This window comes from Leptonychotes weddellii, chromosome 3 (genome assembly GCF_054177405.1).
Source record: "Leptonychotes weddellii isolate Sample4059 chromosome 3, ASM5417740v2, whole genome shotgun sequence".
In the NCBI taxonomy this organism is placed as follows: domain Eukaryota; kingdom Metazoa; phylum Chordata; class Mammalia; order Carnivora; family Phocidae; genus Leptonychotes; species Leptonychotes weddellii.
The window spans coordinates 162,368,843-162,388,919 of NC_138371.1; the positions used below are offsets into that span (position 1 = coordinate 162,368,843).

The following is a 20,077-nucleotide window of genomic DNA, read 5'->3' on the forward strand; positions in this document are numbered from 1 at the left end:
AAAGCCGTAATTAGAAATACAGGTCCTATCAGTTTTTCTTAACATAGCTTTGCGTTTATTACTAGCATGTTAAAAAGGCATTTTAACAAAGTGCTACATTCATCACTAATCCCAAAGAAAAACAGAACCCCTCTCTTATGTAAGACAAGCACATAATAGTTTAACCTTCAGCCAATATTCTAAGAGCAAAAGCCATAAAACTTTAGTTCATTGTGCTTGGGTACACTGAGGGTCCTCGAAAAATATCGCAACCCGTGTTTAGAACGCATTTGGCAGACTACCAGATAAGTCTTGGCCAAGATGAGTAAGGAAAAAAGGGGCAAAAGAATGGTAAGGCATGTGCTCACAGGTGGGCAGCCCCAGCTCACAACCTGCCCATGGGGTCTCCACTGTTAACATCCCAGCCCAAAGCAAAGTCACAAATGGCTCGCTCATGGGAGGCACACTCTTGCAAACCCCTTCTGCATTTAAACAGCCATTAAAAGAATGGAGATATTGGCGCAAATACAGATCCGGGCCCAACCCCAAATTCCACATGTCAGTAGATCGAAAGAACGGAGTCCAGTCTCCAAGTTCTGTTGGAGTAAGGAAAAGGACCAGGCTCAGGAGGCTCCCAGGCTCTCAGCCACAGTCTTGAATGTCTCTACCCCTAGAAGCTGAGCAGCACCGCCTTGGAGTCAAAAATTTAACACAGCAGAAGGCAAGCTCAAAATAATGCCATCCCTGGTTCGCCATCAGCCATACATTGCAGGTGCTGGTTTTGAAGAATTTTAACAATCCTCCGTTCCCCAAGGCAAAAAATTAAAATCCTACACCACTGAGTTAAGAAAGCACTGGGGCTTACCTCCTAAATAAGACTTAAGGAAAGCAATTTTCTTCCCCTAAAACTAAAGACAAAGAAACGGCAAAACTTGCCCCTCCATGCCAGATGGCCGCTCCACCCCACAACCTACATCCACTCTTGTAAGGTACCTTCCTCTGGCATCAAAGAATACCAAACACTCGGTGCAAATGCATGTCGCCAAAAGTAAACACACAGGCCCTCCACCTCACTTCATCTAATGCCAAAAGTTTGGAAATCTTTCAAGAACTCGACTTTGAAACATTTCCTCTTGAGCAACCTGTCCTTATTAACACAGACTGGCAAACAACCAACAGGTTTGCTTCTGGTGGCTCTCCTCCATCTGTCCCGAGGGAGGAACCCATAGCCCAGAAGGGCAAGGGAACCCCAAAAACCCAAACCCGAAACACAACTGACATGCATATTCTTCTCACCCAACTAGTGCCCCTTCAGGATATTTACAGAAAGCTGTTCCCATCCCTGAGATGGGTGTGACATTATAAACCCCAACACTGCACACTCATGCACACACTCGTTCACAAACTTCACCTCCAGCCTCACCTTTCATGAGGTCATGGCACTTTTCTACTACAAGGAAATGCTGCTCATTGAAGACAATCAGATCTCAAGAACACAAAGGCTCACTGTTACATGTGAAGCATGTCCAATCATTCGTCCCAAGAAGCATTGAGAGTTTATGAAAGCAACCCAAATACAGCGGGCCATAAAACAGTTTATGGGATTACTGAGATGAAGATCTGGAGGCTTCCACAGCAAAGTGAGAACATCAAACTGTACATACACATGGGCGGTCCCAGCCCAGGTCAGCAGTACGTCACCCTGGGGCTGCCTACTGGGAGCCCAGAGGTAACACCTGCCGGCCCAAACTTTCCTAAAACTTAGGATCATCTCTGGTCCTCGGCTCTCCATTTGAGCCTAACATGGGCATGGGCATAGGAAAATATAATCAGAGTCACCCCTCAGAGAGAAAATGGATAGATGCAACAAACCCAGTGAAAAAGAGCACAAAATAAAGGTAGAGCACTACCACCCAAGCACCTTGGATTTTTCTGCTGACAGTACTTAACCGATCAAACAAACGGGCTCACTAATGAGGAATGCCAGCTTGGAACACCTAGCTTCCCACTCATCTGTCTGTTCTCTATCCTCACCCTCAGCTACAAAGAAATAAACCCAGGAAAATAGGTATTATCAAACTTGAAACTAACCATATTAAAACTTTCTGGAGAGCAGGAGCAAGGTCAAAACTTGTTCGAGCAAACATGCCCATCTCTGCCCGGTGAAGATCCTTCCCACAAACCAACTGAGAATATGGTCTTTATTACTCCTTCACAGGAATTCTTCTTGATTGTAAAACCATGAGGGATTTCTAGCCCAATATGATACCACAACACCCCATGATTCAAGGTCCTACCAGCGTTTCAGAGTCTTTGCAGCAGGTACTTCTTAATGGAGTATTCGGCATTCAGCTCCCTGAAACCCCTGACATCTCAAACCGCCCCCCACAACCTCTTGCTTTTTAGGGTAACTTATTACATGGCTAGATGCCAAAACCTCCCCCGTGGGCATGGTTGTCCCATGTACAGGAAACATTTCTTGCCCAACCCCACCATGCCTGATCCATGAGAAAAGAAAGAAAACACGGAAATAGAAACAAGCTATCAGACAAAAATTATCGAGTGAACCGTAACAGCAAAAGGGTAAGCCTGTTTAGAACAGCCCCTCCCAACTTCCTACTTTCTCCCATAAAAGAGTGTTGGGCGGACTTGCCTACGGTTTGGCCAGAGCTTGCTTGTCCCAGACTGCAACTGTCTGCCATGCCTGAATAAACCCATTTTTGCGGTAACCTAACTAAGAAGTTCTATTCTTTTTTTTTTAAGATTTATTTATTTATTTGAAAGAGCGAGAATGAGAGAGAGTACATGAGAGGGGGGAGGGTCAGAGGGAGAAGCAGGCTCCTCGCTGAGCAGGGAGCCCGATGCGGGACTCGATCCCGGGACTCCAGGATCATGACCTGAGCCGAAGGCAGTTGCTTAACCAACTGAGCCACCCAGGCGCCCTAGGAAGTTCTATTCTTAAGGTTAACAGAGGAAAAGCAGTGAATGAACACAGGAAGAATGAGAACCACCCCATTTTGCAACAGCCTAGTAAATTAATGGATCTTGAGCAATGATCATGAATAGTGCTCCTAACATCATCCACACAATAAAGACAAGCAGACACGATGTACCTAACACGTGAGGCACACCACCAGACCTATGAAGCAAATCTGCCAAGGACAAGAAGAGAAAAAAAAAACTGAGTCAGATCAAGCTTCTAGATCTAGCCACCAATTTAAGTTTCCAGAAGAACATGTTCAATGATACAGGGCCTAAGTGATAGGCCAAAGCCTGACTGTGGGACTCTCTATGGGACAAACAACTCGGTGTCAAGTATTTGATTAGAAAAAATAAATAAAATTATAGTGAGAGAGAATGGAAAGGAACCCAAACAGCCTCTATCAACCAAATGCACCTGATTTGGATATGGATTCAAGCTGCAAGGGAAAAAAAAGAAAGAAATGTGAGCACTAGCTAGATACTGATGATATCTAGTATCAGTGTTAATGTTTATGCATAATAATGGCATTAGATTATATAGGGGAAAGAGTCCATAGTGTTTAAAGATACACACTAAAATACAGATAAAGTGATGCAGTACTTAAGAACTGCTTGAAAATAATCTTGGGAAGCATGAGAGTGAGTGGGGTCCAGATGGGTCAAGACCAGTCATGAGTTGATACCCACTGAAGCTGGCTTAGGGGGACATGCAAGCTTAATCCACAGGGGAGGAATAGCCATTTTCCCTCGACCCTTCTGAGCTCTGGGCTAAAATCCTCTGTAACAAAAGACAGATTAACAGGAGAGAAACCAACAGAAGTTTATGAACAGGCATACCTCCAGCATACATGGGAGAGCCCCCAGGAAAAACAGAGTAAATCCCAGAGGCCAGAACCACTGCCATGGGGGTTTAACCGGAAAAGCATGGGAAACAGGGGTAAGGCTTATTGTGCCGATTTAAGTCGTCTCAAAGACTTCTCCGAGGATAGGATTCTCTTGTGATTTAAAACCACCCTTGGGGCGCCTGGGTGGCTCAGTTGGTTGGGCGGCTGCCTTCGGTTCAGGTCATGATCCTGGAGTGCCGGGATCGAGTCCCACATCGGGCTCCCTGCTCAGCAGGGAGTCTGCCTCTCTCTCTGACCCTCCCCCCTCTCATGCTCTCTATCTCATTCTCTCTCTCAAATAAATAAATAAAATCTTAAAAAAATAAAAAATAAAAAAAATAAAACCACCCTTGTCGGGCGCCTGGGTGGCTCAGTTGGTTAAGCGACTGCCTTCGGCTCAGGTCACGATCCTGGAGTCCCAGGATCAAGTCCCGCATCGGGCTACCTGCTCAGCGGGGAGTCTGCTTCTCCCTCTCCCGCTCCCCCCTCTTGTGCTCTCTCTCTCTCACTCTCTCTCTCAAATAAATAAAATCTTTAAAAAAAAAAAAAATTTTTTTTAAAAACCACCCTTGTCTTCCTGGCACAAAGAGGGAGACATCCTTACAAATGTAGGTTTCCTTTATAAAATTAACTGTCCCTTACAGAAGGATAACCTTCTGCTCTGTTTTCAGAGCTTCTGTGGCTGATGCTTCTCAAAACCAATCTGCTCAGGGGCGCCTGGCTGGCTCAGCGGGTGGAAGATGAGACTCTTGGTCTCAGGGTTGTGAGTTCAGGCCCCACATTGGGCATGGAGCTTCGTTTAAAAAAAAAATTAATCAGCTCAAAATAATCTGTATCCCAAAAAGGCATATTCTGGGATGGCATATTCTGCTACCCTTCAATCATATTCTAGGTTTATATTTTTAAGTGTTCTTAAAAAGCTACAGGGGTGGGGCGCCTGGGTGGCTCAGTCCTTAAATCGCAGAGTCCTGGGATCGAGTCCCGCATCGGGCTCCCCGCTCCGCGGGAAGTCTGCTTCTCCCTCTCCCACTCCCCCTGCATGTGTTCCCTTTCTTGCTGTGTCCCTCTCTGTCAAATAAATACATAAATAAAATCCTAAAAAAAAAAAAAAAAGAAACTACATGTGATAATACTTTTATTCCTTTGGCCAGCTGAGACGAGGGGCGAGTATTAGTTTTATCTGCATCTTAGGAAAGAGGCCACATAGTGCCAGGTCGTTACACGGTGTGCCCGGGTCCCGCAGCGCACGAAGGACAGAGCCGCGATGCCATCGTGGGTGCTGTGACTGGCGAGCCTGACCGTCTCCGCCGCTGACCGCTCATCCAGTGGCAGGAAGGCTTGTCTTGAGAGCTCTGACATCAGGTCTCAGACACGTGCATCTTGAACTTGGCTTGGGCGACAGGAAGTCAGGCGGGACTGTAAATTTGGGCAGAGCTCGGGTATGGGTGTCCCCTGGCTGCTGGACGGGGCTCGGGCGCTGACACCCGCGGTAGCAGCACGGTGTGTTCAGATCCATCCGGAGCCCCTCAGAAAGGCACCTTCTACTCGTTACCGCCCCCTAGTGGATGCGGGTGTGGCTGCCCCGGTGCGGAAGTTTGTAAACAGCCACCCACATGCGTAAGGCCCCGTTCTAGATGAGCTCCTGGAGACCGACCAGCAGGAAGGCCGGGGTCTCAGATGGGGCTCGGATGATCTGGGCAGAGGCCGAGCTCTCTCTGTTGTTACTCAGCAGGTGCCCGGCTCCCTGACGAGAGATGGAGTCTGTGAGTCTCTCGTGGGCGTGCACTTGCTGGGCAAGGATGAGGGCGCTTGGGCGCTTTCCCATACGCAGGGTGTGCAGCAGGCCCGGGGTAGCACAGTGACGGTCTGGGGTGGACTCAGACCTGGCTGGGAGCAGGCGCATCCCGTGTGCAGGGGGGCTGGGCTGCTACCGGAGGGCGCCTGCTGCTTCATGCTGTGACGCAGCCGGTATCTCGGTGGTTTCCAGCAGAAAACGAGACACTGGCCTCGACGAGCACGGTGACCAGCACCCGTGGGGATCATTCTCACTCTGTGTCTTTGAGAGAATACGTGCTGGGGCTCTGCGTCCTGATGCCGGGACGCTCAGGCAACCCACGGTGTTAGAGCTCAACCAGAAGTAAACCTTGAATTTTCTCTGGCGGTAAAAGGAGCCTGAAATCCAACACAGATACACCCTTGTGTTTCTAGATTCGCCTGTTGACACAATGCTGTTTTGGAGACATGAGAAATGCTTTTGTATGGTGGAGCGAGGAAGGATCTGTTACAGTTCAAAATCACTTTCAGGGGCTGTTTTGGGTTTTCAGTGGTTAAAGGTAGTTCCTGAGTTAGGTGGGATGAGTGCTAGTGTAATAGTTGATTTAATGAAGCAGCTTCCCATTTTGGGATCTTCTCTGCTGCTTGTTGGTCTTCATATTTTAGGTAGTGGAGGGTCTAAACTCAACCTTTGGATTTTCTCAAAAGGTTGAGGCTCGCTGATTATCCGTGGTTTGCAAGCAGCGTAGCACCAAGCAACGCGTGGGCAGGGCCTTCCCCGGGCGCTCCTGGCAGCCACCAGTGGGGAGAGGCACGGTGATGCAGGCCAGGGCGAGGCTTTGGAGGTTGGATTTCAAAGGAGTGAAAATCTCCGTCATGTGAGAATTGAGGAATGCTTGTAAGGCTCGCAGAAACAAGTTCCATGCTGATGTCGAACACGGCGTTCTTGCAGGCCAACGCTAACCAGAAAACAACAGCCAGCGAGCCCCCAGCACGCCTGGCCCCTGTGTGCACCTCCATGGGGACGTGGTGGGGACAGAGCAGGTGTCCTCCTGTCTAGAGCCCTGAGGGTAGGGAGGAGGAGCCTGAAGGCTCTTTTTGGGGCAGACAGCAGTAGAGACTGTCTCCCCACACCACCCAGGGCCTTATCTGTGAGAGAGGCGGTCTCTGCCTGCTGGTGTTAGTGGGGTGGGTTTTCCCAGTCCCCTTGCCCTGAGAGGGGAGGAGTGGCCGGGGGGTGGGGGTGGGGTTAGGTCACTCTACCAGTGACCTTTGGAAATGGCCCCAGGTGCTGCGGGCATTGATCAGTGACTTGGCCTTTGTCTGAGGCCACTTTTGCTAATTGTTTCTGATCCAGGTGGAGGCTGCAGGGAGGCAAATGTTTGCCTACATCTTTAGGCTGGAACTCAGCTGATGGGCAAGAAGTTAACCAAATCCTTTGAGGTGGTCTCCCCCACCGCCCCGAGGTTGTCCCTCGACTCAGGGCTGATCCCTCGAGAGTTGTCCTGGGCCTTTGCATTTATGTCCCTACTCTGTTCCAAGCGCCCTCCACCTCTGTTTAACCCAGGGGGCTGAGGAGTGGCTGCTGGTAGCCAACATGGGGCGGGGGGGGGGGGGGGGGGGGGGCGGGAAGAACCACTAAGGACTGCACAGCAAGGGCCAGATGAGGAAGCGGAGGAGACCTGCAGGGCAGACCCGCTGTGTACACCCTGCCTGTTCTTGGGTGTGTAGCATTAGGTTAGTGGTATCCACAGTGTTGACCCTGAGTTACAAACAAAGGTAATGCCTCTCCCCCATTTTCTTTGAGATGTCAGGGAAGGAGGTGACTCATTTTTTAAAAGGTTGCATTCATAATGGTTAAATTAAAAAAAAAAATCTGCTTAGAAGTGAAACTTCTGGCAACTCCTTAGAAAAGTTGGCTTTTATGAGCAACTTTTCTCAAGAGTTCTTGTTCTACCATTGTTGCCTGTCGGGGAGCAGTGGGTTTTCCAAGTCCTGTGTGAAACCAGCCTCTGCCATCAAGAATGGACTAGGTCTCTTCCCAGGACTCGTGTATAATAAGGGTGATCTTCCTTTATACCGATTTGATGCTGGTTTCCGGACACTGTGAGCTGTTGCATCCCATTTACTTGTCCCTGGATCCCTCTGAGGTAGACCAGGCAGGAGTTTCCATGGATACGGATAACGGCGGCACAGGAGGGCATGGATGGACTTAGGGTCATGTGGCATGCAAGTGACCAGCTTGGTTTCTGAAGCAGAACATTCCGAATTTGCCAGATGAGCGCTCTTTGTGTTCTGTCCTGACGCCTTCTCTTGCCAAGGCCCCCACCCACGATGGTCAGAGAGCCGACAGGAGGTGTTTTTTCTCTGGCAATAGCTCTGTGCTCTTCTCTCAGCTGCTTCATACATTTTCACGCACGGTTTCTCCCCTACCACCCCTGTGGCTTTTTTTTTTTTTTTTTTAAAGATTTCATTTACTTATTTGACAGAGAGACACAGCGAGAGAGGGAACACAAGCAGGGGGAGTGGGAGAGGGAGAAGCAGGCTCCCCGCCGAGCAGGGAGCCCGACGCGGGGCTCGATCCCAGGACCCCGGGATCACGACCCGAGCCGAAGGCAGACGCTTAACGCCTGAGCCACCCAGGCGCCCCCCTTGCAGCAGTTTGAGAGTTTTCAAGTACTTATTATTACACTACTGCACTAGTACCAGTGCTGCTGTTGCCCCTGCTGCCGCCACCCCGGAGTATGAGCCCCTGCCAAAACTGCTACTAATAGTTCTATTACCACTGAGTATGAACTACTAACGTTGTTGCTGTTACTACAGAATATGAGCCTCTGCTGCTGCTAGCAACACTGCTAGCGAGGAGGTCTCTACTGCCCCTGCTGCTGGCAGTAGTAGTGATACTACTAGTAACAGTACCGCTGCCGCTACTACTGGGTATGAGCTCCTACCACCACTGCTGCTACCAGTACTAACGCTACTGAGCATGAGCCGCCACGTTTGCCACGTACTCCCCTCCCCGGTAACCGACATCCCCAAAGAGACCAGCGCTCTCACCAGCTGCACGCTCCTTTCGCCCCCGGTCCCGGCATCCCTAGATGCCCCAGTAGTAGGTATACCAGGGCCGGACAACGTGGTCATCAACGCTCCCCGTGCCAGAGTGGAGCCTGTCCTCTCAGGAAGAAGCCCAGCTCCTGCGGCCTCAGAGCTCTGTGCCTGCTCCTCCCAAGCCCAGCACAGACCTGCAGCTTATTCTGAGATGGGACCACCTGGGACTTAGAGACCCCACCCCACGTGGGCAACAGCCCACAACAGTGAGGGAAACCAGAAGCTCGGGCCAAACACAGCCACAAGGGCCAGCCTTTGAGATCTGCCATCTTCAGCTTCTTCAGCACTTGGTAGCAAAGAGAACGGAGAGAACCAGAGGCCACAAAGGGAGGCCTGCTCCAGGATACGATCTAGCACCAGACTCCAAGGACACGGGTCCCTGCCCACGCCCAACCAGACACCGGACATGGGCCACAGGCATATGCCAAGGCTCCCGGGCTTCCCGACAAGCCGAATCCACGAGCACTCTGCTCTGTGAGGTCAGCAGCCACATCTCATCAGGAAATCCTGCACCCACCGGCCACCATTTTAAAACCCCAACTTGTCACCCGGTGTATTTCAAACTGAGACTTATCATGACCGCACAGGAACCCCATCACTGGGACATGAGTATATGGGTCAAAGCCAGGCTGGGACAGGCTCGGGGTTTCCTGTCCCCTCCCTCACCAGCCCCCCAGTCAGTCCCACTGCTGTGTATCTCCACCCTGCCCGTCACAAGCCACAGCAGTATCTAGGGGCTAACCGGTGCTCCATATACTTGCCCCCACCCTCTGGCCAACCCACCTTTGTCATCCAGGGGAACTTCAATCTCCCAGGACCATGAGTCACCTGCTGGCTGACAGACTCTGGTTTTTTCCAGTTACACAGGGTGGGGATCACCTACCGACCCACTGCCCTTCCCTACAACAGAGCCTTTAACACAGGAGCTGCCCTTCCCACATACCACCAACCAGCCCACCCATCTCACGCCCGACAAAACGAACTTATGACAACTCACCGCCCTTCTCCACCTAAAACCACCTCTTCACAGCAACCCCAACTCCTATCCCAACTACTCTCATACACTCACAGGGCCACCAGCATCCCTAAGGCAGTACTAAGGTGCAGAGCCAGCCAGGTGGAGCTGCAGCATCCTTCCAGCAGGCCACACAGCCCAGAACAGGTAGAGGCTCACTGGCTCTCACTGGCTGCGCCCGGGAGAACGCAGTCTTACTGGACGATCTTGACTGAGGCCCATCGGGCTAATGGAGCTCACTGACCTCATGGCTTTCTGCCTTTGCTCTTCCATTCCACACCACTCCTAGAGTAGCTACAGTGTCACGCCACCAAAGCTCCACTTCCAACCAGGAATCCACGCCAATAACCAGGGACAGGAAACCAGAATGGGTGGGGCACGAATCCTCCAGAATTCACGGAGCCAGAGCTCCTCCACAGAGGGCTTTTGGCTCATAGTACGTGTCCTGCTGGAAAGGGGGCAGCCCAGAGAACCATGGGCTCTTGAGAGGTCTGGCCAGCTCCAGCCCAGACACAGGGCCCAGGGTTCTGATTCCCTGGAAGGGCGAAAGGCAATAAATCCTTCACGGGAAGACATTTATCAGACTTGGCTTGGTCAAGTTAGGTGTTATTTGCTGAAAACCTAAGTTATTCTGGGCTCTGACCCAAATTTATTTCCTCCAAATCAGAGGGCACATATTCCTTGAGTTTGTAGAGTCTTCTCTGGGTCAAGGATCACTCTTAGCATTTATAACATTTACTGAGCACCAACAGTATCCTAACGGCATAAAACTTCTCAGCACCATCCTCCCGCAATTCATGAGAAGAAACACAGTAATCCCCCCGAGGTCCACTTATGAATGTGCCCATTCTGAAGATGAATATAACTGCTGAGCTACGTGCATCATGTTTCCTAGATGTGCTTTATCCTCAGACATTAAATCACTTGCCTCTGTCCCCAGCAGTGCTGCCCACCTGAGTACCCACCCACACACGCGGAAAAACAACACACCGCACATGAAAGCTTTCACCTCAATGAGCGTAAAAATTCCCAAAACTAAGTAGGATTTCCAGTAACACTTTATGATTGCTCTTGTTAAAGAAGGCTTCCGGGCGTCTTTCTCGGCTCTTGAAACTTCTTTATCCCAGTACCTGCAAGGAGAAAAACCAAGCGCGGTGAGAAACAGCACGGCCAAGCACACTCAGAAGCACAGATGACTGCCCGCCCCCCGGGGGGGGGGAGGGGGGCGGTGCTGCTTCCTCAGTTCTGGCCAATTGTTCACAGGGCCCCCGGGCGGAATCTGAAGCACCAGAAAAAACATGCCTTGAGGGGAAAAGTTCCAGTCTCAGGAAACAAGTCCCGGCCAAGGATGGCTGCAATGAGAGCGCCGGGAGCGGGCCAGGAAGGCAGACAGGCGCACGAACAACCTCCTCCGGCGAGACCATCTCTGGGGACAGAGCTTGGCATCCAGAGCCTTTGCTGCTGGCAACCTCCACTCCACAGAAGCACAGGAAACAGGTTTTCCCCCAGCCACCAAAGTAGGCTAAGCCCGGGGACAGCCTAAGGGGAGGGCAGCGCACAAATGAGGGAAGGAGGCTCCAGAGGGGCCTAGGGGAAGGCAAAACCCATGTGAAGTCCCAAACCACGAAGACACACACAGAAATTCTCACTCCTTCTTACCCTTCTCATTCCCGCCTGTGCCTTACCCTTGCAACTCTTCTCCCAGATGCCTCGAGCGATCTTCTGGAAGCACCGAATACATATCATCTTCTTCTAATCTCCGTTTGTGACCAATTTTAAACAAGGGGTTCAGCCACCTGTTAAAAGTCAAGAGAAAAGGGGGGCGCCTGGGTGGCTCAGTCGGTTGAACGACTGCCTTCGGCTCAGGTCATGATCCCGGAGTCCCGGGATCAAGCCCCGCATCTGGCTCCTTGCTCGGCGGGGGGTCTGCTTCTCCCTCTGACCCTCCCCCCTCTCATGCTGTTTCTCTCTCGCTCACTCTCTAATAAATAAATAAATAAAATCTTTAAAAAAAAAAAAAAGTCAAGAGAAAAGGAAAGTAATACACATCCAAATTACACATCTGTCTAATTAGAATCCTACATTCATGGGTTTAAAAAAAAAAAAAAAGCCTAAAAGACAAAATACCATACGATTTCACTTATATATGGAACCTAAAAACACAATGAACAAACAAAAAGCGGAAACAGACCCATAAATACAGAGAACAAACTGATGTTGCCGGAGGGGAGGGGGAGGGGGCGTGCAAAAAGCGGGGTCGGGGGTGCAGGCTTCCAGTTATGGAATACGAGTAAGGCACAGGGATGAAAGGCACAGAGTCGTGTGTGGTGTGTGGTGACAGACGGCGGCCACACTTGGGGTGGACACAGCATAACCCACTGAGTCATCGAAGGGCAACACTGCACAGCTGAAACTAATGTGACCCTGTGGGACAACTATACTTCAATTTTTTGAAAGTCTACATTAGAGATATTGGGGGGAATAAATATGTGCTTACACACACACACACACTCTCTCTCACACAGCTCTACCCACTGAGAGACCCCAGAAGCAGGGACATACCAGTAGTAAAAAGTATTCTAGGGCCCAGATCTTGGGGTTTTTTACCATACATTGTTACAAAAACTGTTTTTCTTATGAGGAGAACTTTTAAGAGCTAGTCTCTTAGCAACTTTCAAATATGCAATACAGAATTATTAACTACAGTCGCCATGCCTTCCATGACCTCCCCGGGACTTACTTATTTTATAACTAGAAGTTTGTACCATTCGGCCTCCTTCACCCAGATCTGGGTATTTTCATATCTTTCTTCCCTAAAAGGAACCAGGTCTCCTAGAGGAAATGTCTGATTTCAAGGTTGGGGCGGTTTATAAAAGCACCCGACAATTAGCTTTCCTAATTATAATTTAAATGCCTGACATTAAGCTTCTGATTGCTGAGGCATCCACTTCAAAGACCTCCATCTCCAACGAAGACATTGCCAGCCACACCAGATAAAGAGCCAGGGGGTCCCTCTTCTTTTAGAACACTCAGGTTGACCTAGATAACTGACCATTTGACCACTGGCTTTTCCATTCCTGTGCTTTAATTCCCTCTCATGTTTTAAATTCACCAATAAAGAGTGAGCTCACGAAACCCCAGGCACCCCACCCTCAACCTCTATAAAGGCAGAACCCCAGATCCAGATGTGTGCCCAGCCCCGCTCCTCCTGCTTCCACCTGGCCCTGAGGCCCCAGACATGCCCCAGGCATGCCATGCACCCTGTAGAACCCGTGAATAATAAACCCTCTCTTTTCTAAAGTTCCCTAAAAGCCGTTGCTGAGATGCGACTTGCAACCACAAGAATCACAAGGGCTGGTCTGGCCACAGCACTGGCTGCAAAAGGAAATGCCTATGGGGTCGCATATGGAGTACGGCCCGGGCGAGCAGAGTCCACATCATTCCTAGCAACGGCACCTCTTCCATAGGCTGACACCAACCCAGAACCGGCAGAGAAAAGTACAAGATGGGCCGGGAACATCTCACACCATACAATAAGGAAGCGCTCAAGGAATCACGAGGATGTGCCTAAAGGCCAGAGGAGACAGCTTGAAGGGCTCTCACCAGACAAATCTGGGATACTTCCAGCATCAAATAAATAGCCATGAGTCACACCATTAAGTAACAGAAGAATCCATGAATCCTTACTGCCACATAAACGGGAGAGAAGGAAAATTGTGAAATGCAAACAAATACAGAAGGAACCATGGAGTTAGGGAATGACCGACGAAGTTAAAACTCATGGTGAAAAGTGTGATGTGGAGCACAGTATTTATATAATTTCAAATGAGCTCTACAAGTTACTAATTATGAAAAGAAAACAACTGTACAGAAGATCTAAAGAGCCCTATACAGATCCATTATATGTTACGTAAATGACAATAATTAACGCAGAGCCAGCCTAACCATGAACACCATTTCACTGATTTTGCCAGTAAGGACATTTCAGAGGCCAAACAACAACCTGGGAAAGTAGAGATCCTATTTCTCTTATTGACAGCTTTATCCCTAGCACAATACTGGGTACAGAAGAGCGGCTCAAGAATTTTTTTGTTGTTGAATAAATGAATTCTGTGAATCACAAAGGAAGCAAAGAGAGAAACTGAGCTTCAGATTTTGCTAATTCTGGTAGCTTGGGACCTCTAAAGAACCCCAGTCCGGGAGGTGGAAGGCTGGGCTCTAGTCCCAGCAACAGTACTGGGGACCCCGCGGTCCCGGACCGCTCCCCGCTCCAAGTTCAGCACCTCTATGACTGTTTGCCGGTCTTCCAATATCTCTCCGTCTCAATTTCCTTCCCAGACAAAAGCATAAATCCGTGTGAGCTTTACCACCAAACAGGTTTGAACCGTACGGGGCCACCCTTATTGTGCAGGTATCCCTGTGGAAAATGCAGAGGCAATTAGCAATGCAGCTTACCCAGATGAGGACACCCTGCCCTGAAAATTCTGTTTGCAGAGGAAAAGATGCTCATCACCAGAGAAAAGGAAATCAAACCACAGTGAGACAAAACCTCACACATACCAGCATGGCAACCATCAAAAAAATAAATACATAAGTTCGGCAAGAATGTGGGGAAATGGGAGCCCTTGCATGCAGCCGTTGGGAAACGTAAAATGGTGCCGTCGCAAAGGAAAAATATGATTCCACTTACTTGAGGTGCTTAGAGTAGTCTAATAGAGAGAGCAAGCAGAACTGTGGTTGCCAGGGGCCAGGAGGAGAGGGGAAATGGGGATCCGTGCTTAATGAAACACTAATGCAAGATAATGAAAAGGGTCCTGGAGATTGGTTGCTTAACAATGTGAGTGAGCTTACCACCCCTAAACCGTATATTTATAAATGGTTAAGATGGTAAACTTTATGTTATCTGTATTTTACCACAATTTTTTAAAAGTTAGTGAAAAAAAAATTCTGCTGGATGTGTCATAATTCTCCAGACTGTGCCAACTTTCTGGTTTGGTTGTATGACCTTGAACTAGCCATATGACCTCTCAGTATTGACCTCTGGCAGATGGGGAGAACACCTCCTGAGGCTGCTGAGGGGAGCAGCTGGGGTTGCTTTGAACACTACAAAGACCCACCAAATACCAGCCTTGACGGTGGCATAGCTCTTAGGTAATCACATTCGAGACTTTTTTTACCCCAGATCTTGATTTAAAGACCTCCCAATCCCCTTCAGTGCCCAAATCCCAAAAAGCCAGGCTGAGCCCCACAGACACCAACAAGGGCCAAAGGTTTTCTTTTCCATCTGATGGTGAGCCTACTTTGTGCCACCAGCTAAGTAAGGAATTGGACGTGGAGACCTGAGTCAACAGACTCTGACTTCCAATGTATCCCTGGGGACAGTTAGTCAACAATTCCAAACCACTGCCGAATAAGCCATCTTGCAACCCAGTTCTGCCCCAACAGTCCTTCCCTCCTCAGCTTACTCTCTCCTTCTTACCTCCTGCACAGCACTGAACACAGCAGTGGGATTTCCTCCAGTCCACCGGACTATCAACCCCTCAGGACAACGCGACTCCCATACCACTTGCAATCTCCATGACCAAACGCAGAGCCTGGTACATCATGATGCCTGGGCACAGATATCACAGGAATCCATCCAGTGCAAGGTCAGAACACCCACCGTGCAGGTGAGCTATCCTCAAAATGGGTCATTACCCCAGCTCCCTCTGCTCCCTCCTCCCCCCTCCAAGCTGTGGACCCTGCAGAGGCTTCTGACCTCGACTTTGGAGCTTCCAGGGCTCACGGCTGGACTTCCTATCTTCCTCCTCTCCTACCAGCTAATCCAACACCTCTTCTTCATCGTGTCCTCATCCCCACCCATCTCCCCGCACCAACACCAACACCTAGACCCTACAACCATCATGCATGGATTACTGTCCTAATCCCCTTCTATAAAAAAAAATTTTTGCCTACAATTCAGTACCAGTGAGAAGAATCACGAGTAAGCTACTACCCCAAGACTGTGAAGGGATTAAAGCACCGCTGGCTGGAACTAGCAAGGAGGAGACAAGCAGCAGGATCTAGTCACTACAACCAGCCCGGCCCCCGCTAGGCCCAGGATTCAGTCATCACCAAGATCCCCTTCTGAGCCCGAGAGTGTCTGGTACTGCCTCTGCTCTGAACGTCTGGTCATTAGTGCCTGTTCAAATGCTTTCTTCCAAACTGCTGAAGGACACTTTATCCCCAAAAAGGAAGCTCTTCCTTCCAAGCTGCCACCTACAGTCTGACCCCTGTCCCCAACTCTCCCTCCCAGCCCTCCATGAAGCTCTCTGGAACTGGCTCCCATGAGTGACAAACTCCCCTGTGCCCTACGCTCCGTGCTCTCAGCAGAGCCCTGGCTGGCCCCTGGGGACACAACTTTCTTGCAGCCTCGAGGTGGCCCTTCAGTTTCCCAATTCTGTTTTCTGGCCCCATGCCCTGCCTGTGTCTCCTAGCTGTCTACACCCCTGGCAGCTCCAAAAGCCATGGCACCTGCTATCACTGCTGCATCTAAGACGTTCTCTGTCGGGGCCCCTGGGTGGCTCAGATGGCTAAGCGTCTGCCTTTGGTCAGGTCATGATCTCAGGGTCCTAGGATCGAGTCCCGCATCGGGCTCCTTGCTTAGCAAGGAGCCTGCTTCTCCCTCTGCCTGCCACTCCCCCTGCTTGTACTCTCCCTCTCTCTCTCGCTCTCTCTGGCAAATAAATAAATAAAATCTTTAAAAAAATAAAATAAAAATAAATAAATAAATAAAACGTTCTCTGTCACTGCCTATCATTCTTCGGGGACTTTAGCGGATCAGGCTTCCCCCTGACCCCCCAACTCCCTGCATCATTCTAAGTGACCTCCACACCCAACACAAAGGGAACCCCAAACCCCAGCTGCTCACATTCATCTCTTCTTCTGGAACATTCCTGCCTCTCACTCTTCTGAGGAACACATCAAGGATGGGCTTTCGAACCTCCGCAACGCTCACCGATGGCTGTGAGCCTCTTGCTTACTCTGCAAGCCACTGACTAGAGTGCAGCCTTGTGCTTTCTCCAGGGGACAGGTGTCCATCCCCAGCCTTCCAATACCATCCAGCTGCTGACAGCCAGGCCTCTCCCACCAAACGCCGGATTCCTATGGCGAAGTGCCTACTTGTCACCTCCTCCCAGATGCCAAGAGGCAGCCCCCTTAACCTCCACAATGGAACTCCTGATTTCCCTGCCAAAACTATTCTTCCCCCGCTCTGTAAGTGTCAACCTCAAAGAGCCCACCGCTCAGACCAGAAACCCAGTCGTCACCAGAAGCCTCCTTTCCCCTCAGCCAACCCATCAACTCGGCCCACAGCTGACCTCCTGACCCCATCCACCTGTTGGAGCCTCTGCTTCCCCCACCAGGTCTCCGTGCTACAACAGCCCGCTAACTGGCCTGCCTGCTCGCACTCTTGGTTTCCCGGTCTTTCTACAGAAAAGTCAGAATGACTTCGTAAAAACACAAGGCCATGCTGTTCTCCTGCAGCAGAATGACGCCTAACCTGCCAATGGGGTCCCTCCCAGCTCACCAGCCCCATCTCCAGCCCAGTCCCCCTCGCCCAGTGTTCCGGCATGCCTGCTTGCTGGGGTTCCAAGTTCCTGTTGGCTGGTCCCTTTGCTGAGAACAAATGCTCTTCCCCATTTTCACCCACGATGGCACCTTCTCTCCTCCAGTTCCCAAACTCACGGTCACCTCCACGGCAAGGCCTAGGCTACCTGCTCTTAAAAAACCAAACACACCCTGATTCTCTAATTTATTTCCCTCTTCTTTATTTACCCCTTTACTACAATCTATTTGTTGAGAGAAAAAAATTCACTTATTTTGTCTCTCTCCCCTTTAGAACAAGAGCTCCATGAGGGCAGGACACAGTCTTTCTATGGTGTTCCCTGTGCCTGGCACACAGTGGGTCATTCTGAATAAGTGAATGCACAGCTCTCCCCTGGGTGAGAAGCAGGGGCAAAGAACACCCAGACAACCCTCCTTAAGTTCTTATATGAACGGGGAATGTGCAGGTCAGCTGAAGTCAGTAAATCATTCAACAAATGCCCTAGCCCCAATTAAATAAGTCATTTATTGTTAAAAGGATGTATTTTAAAGCACTTCTGGCTGTTGCTAATTATTAGTCATTGGGTTAATTTTCCCTGGAGATTCTGCCAACCTGTCGCTGGAGGCTCGTAAGGTCCAGCCTGGGGACTCCATCAGGGCAGAGCTTGGGGGGACAAGGAGTGGAGGGAGGCAGGGTACTCAGGGTCAAGGAGACCAAGCACAGGGCCTGGGGTGAGTGACAAATGAGAGGCACACGGATCTCACAGTAAGACCCACACTAGCTCATTTGAACCCCCTTCCCCTAAAAGCAGGAGTTCTTAAGCTCGGCACTCCTGACACTTGGGGCTGATGCTTCTTTGGTGCAGGGGCTGTCCTGTGTATTAAAGAAAAGCTAGCAGCATCCCCAGACTCTATCCTCAAGATGCCAGTAGCATCTCCCCTCCCCAAGTTGCAACAACCAAAAATGTCTCCAGACACTGCCGGATGCCAAAATCCCCTGGGCCAGAACCACTGTCCTGAGCTTTTTCTCTTTCTGGAAAAGCCATAAAACTTTACTTCAAATGTTCCCAAAGAGTCACCACAGGGCATTGGCAGCAGTCCCTTAGCCACCAAAACAAGGATAATGGTACAAACCCATATCTGTATTCATCGGTCCAATTCCCCTCCAGGGGCTCACAGTCCAGGTCCAGTGAGTGAGGGATTTATGTTTAAGAATTACAGTATGACATGACAAGGGTGATCATGAGCCCTACAGAAGATCAATTTCCTGTTTTTTTTCAGGTCACTCACCAGTGACCAATCTCCTGTACAGCACAGATTCTCAAAGTGGGATCCCCAGACCAGCAGCATCAGCGTCCTTGCTGAAAATGCAGACTTTGAGGCCCCACTGCAGACCTCTGACTCAGAAACTCTGGATTGGGGCCAGCACTCTGTACCTTACTGACTCTCCCAGGTGATGCAGACGCAGGCTCAAGTTGGAGACTGTGCCATACAGTATGCTTGGCATGACCATCGGGAGGCTCTCGTCTGGGACTTCTACCAAGAGTCCCAACCCTGGCTAAATATCAAAATCCCAATCTCAACCTGGAGAGTTTTGAAACCAAGACTAACAGATGGCAAAGCCCCATGCAATGACTGAATAAGAGTAAGCCAAGATAGAACGCAACTGGTTGGCCTTTTCCAAAGGCCCCCCAAGCCCTGCCAATTCTGGTCATTGGCCAGGTCCAGGAACCATTTGCACCATGAAAAGTGGAAAGCATATACACCTGGGGACCCTCAAGGAGGTTTCGGAGGGTTACCAGGAAGAGACAAAGCTTTTGAGTAAAATTCAGGAGAATCATTTGGAGCCCACTGAGGAGACAAGGCAAGAAAGAAGAATTTTTCAGAAAAACAAAACCAGACATGCAAAGACATACTGCCTAGGAACAGCAGGTTCAAAACTGCATGGGGTTTGGTGTGGTAATGGGGTAACCAAAGGTCTTATATTCCAAATGAACTTTATCCTTTATCCTATAAAAGGGAAATAGTACAAGTTTTCAACCCACTTTGTAGATGATGGACTTTGGAAGGTAAGAAAACAGTCAGGAATGAGATTTCAAAGAAACATTAAGAAAGGACAATAAGGGGCGCCTGGGTGGTTCAGTCGGTTAAGCATCTACCTTCAACTCAGGTCATGATCCCAGGGTCCTGAGCAGGGAGCCTGCTCCTCCCTCTTCCTCTGCCTGCCGCTCCCCCTGCTTGTGTGTGCTCTCTCTGACAAATAAATAAAATAAAACCTTTTAATAAGAAGGAAGGAAGGAAGGAGGAAGGAAGGAAAAAAAGGCCACATTCCTTCGTGGAAGGAAACTAGAGATCCAATTTACTCTCCCAGCCTTATTCCCCTCTAGTTAAAACAAATCTCTCCTCCCTTTGCTTGGTCCTAACTCTGGGACTGTCACTCCACCATAAAGACAAGTCACATGATCAAAACTCAGAGTTTAAAATTCAATACTCTATTACTAATTTACTCTATCAAAACAAGAACACTGCAACTCAAACCATCCCTTAAAAAAACTTTAATATCCCTATTTAATATCAACTGAAGCATCTATCAAATTTATTCTTAAATTCCTTAAATTGGCATAGCAGTAATATATATTTTAAAATTCTGTATTTTATTTACTAAATATCTAAAAAACTACATCCACAAGGAACTCTGCTTACCATCAAAACACACTAAATTCATTCACATTAAAATAAGATACTAGGGGGG

The 20,077-nt window shown here is 49.4% G+C and overlaps 1 protein-coding gene across 4 annotated transcripts in view; it reads right to left on the reverse strand.

The window, feature by feature from the left end:
- ABCC4 (ATP binding cassette subfamily C member 4 (PEL blood group)) overlaps nucleotides 1-20,077 on the reverse strand; it is a 231,460-nt gene that overhangs the window by 181,040 nt on the left and 30,343 nt on the right. For all 4 annotated transcript variants that reach the window (XM_081815104.1, XM_031028548.2, XM_081815103.1 and 1 more), the window contains exons 2-3: nucleotides 11,427-11,537; nucleotides 10,751-10,871 (exon numbers count right to left, since the gene is read on the reverse strand). In XM_081815104.1, the coding sequence (XP_081671230.1) occupies nucleotides 10,751-10,871; nucleotides 11,427-11,537 (232 nt within the window). The remainder of the gene's footprint in view (nucleotides 1-10,750; nucleotides 10,872-11,426; nucleotides 11,538-20,077) is intronic.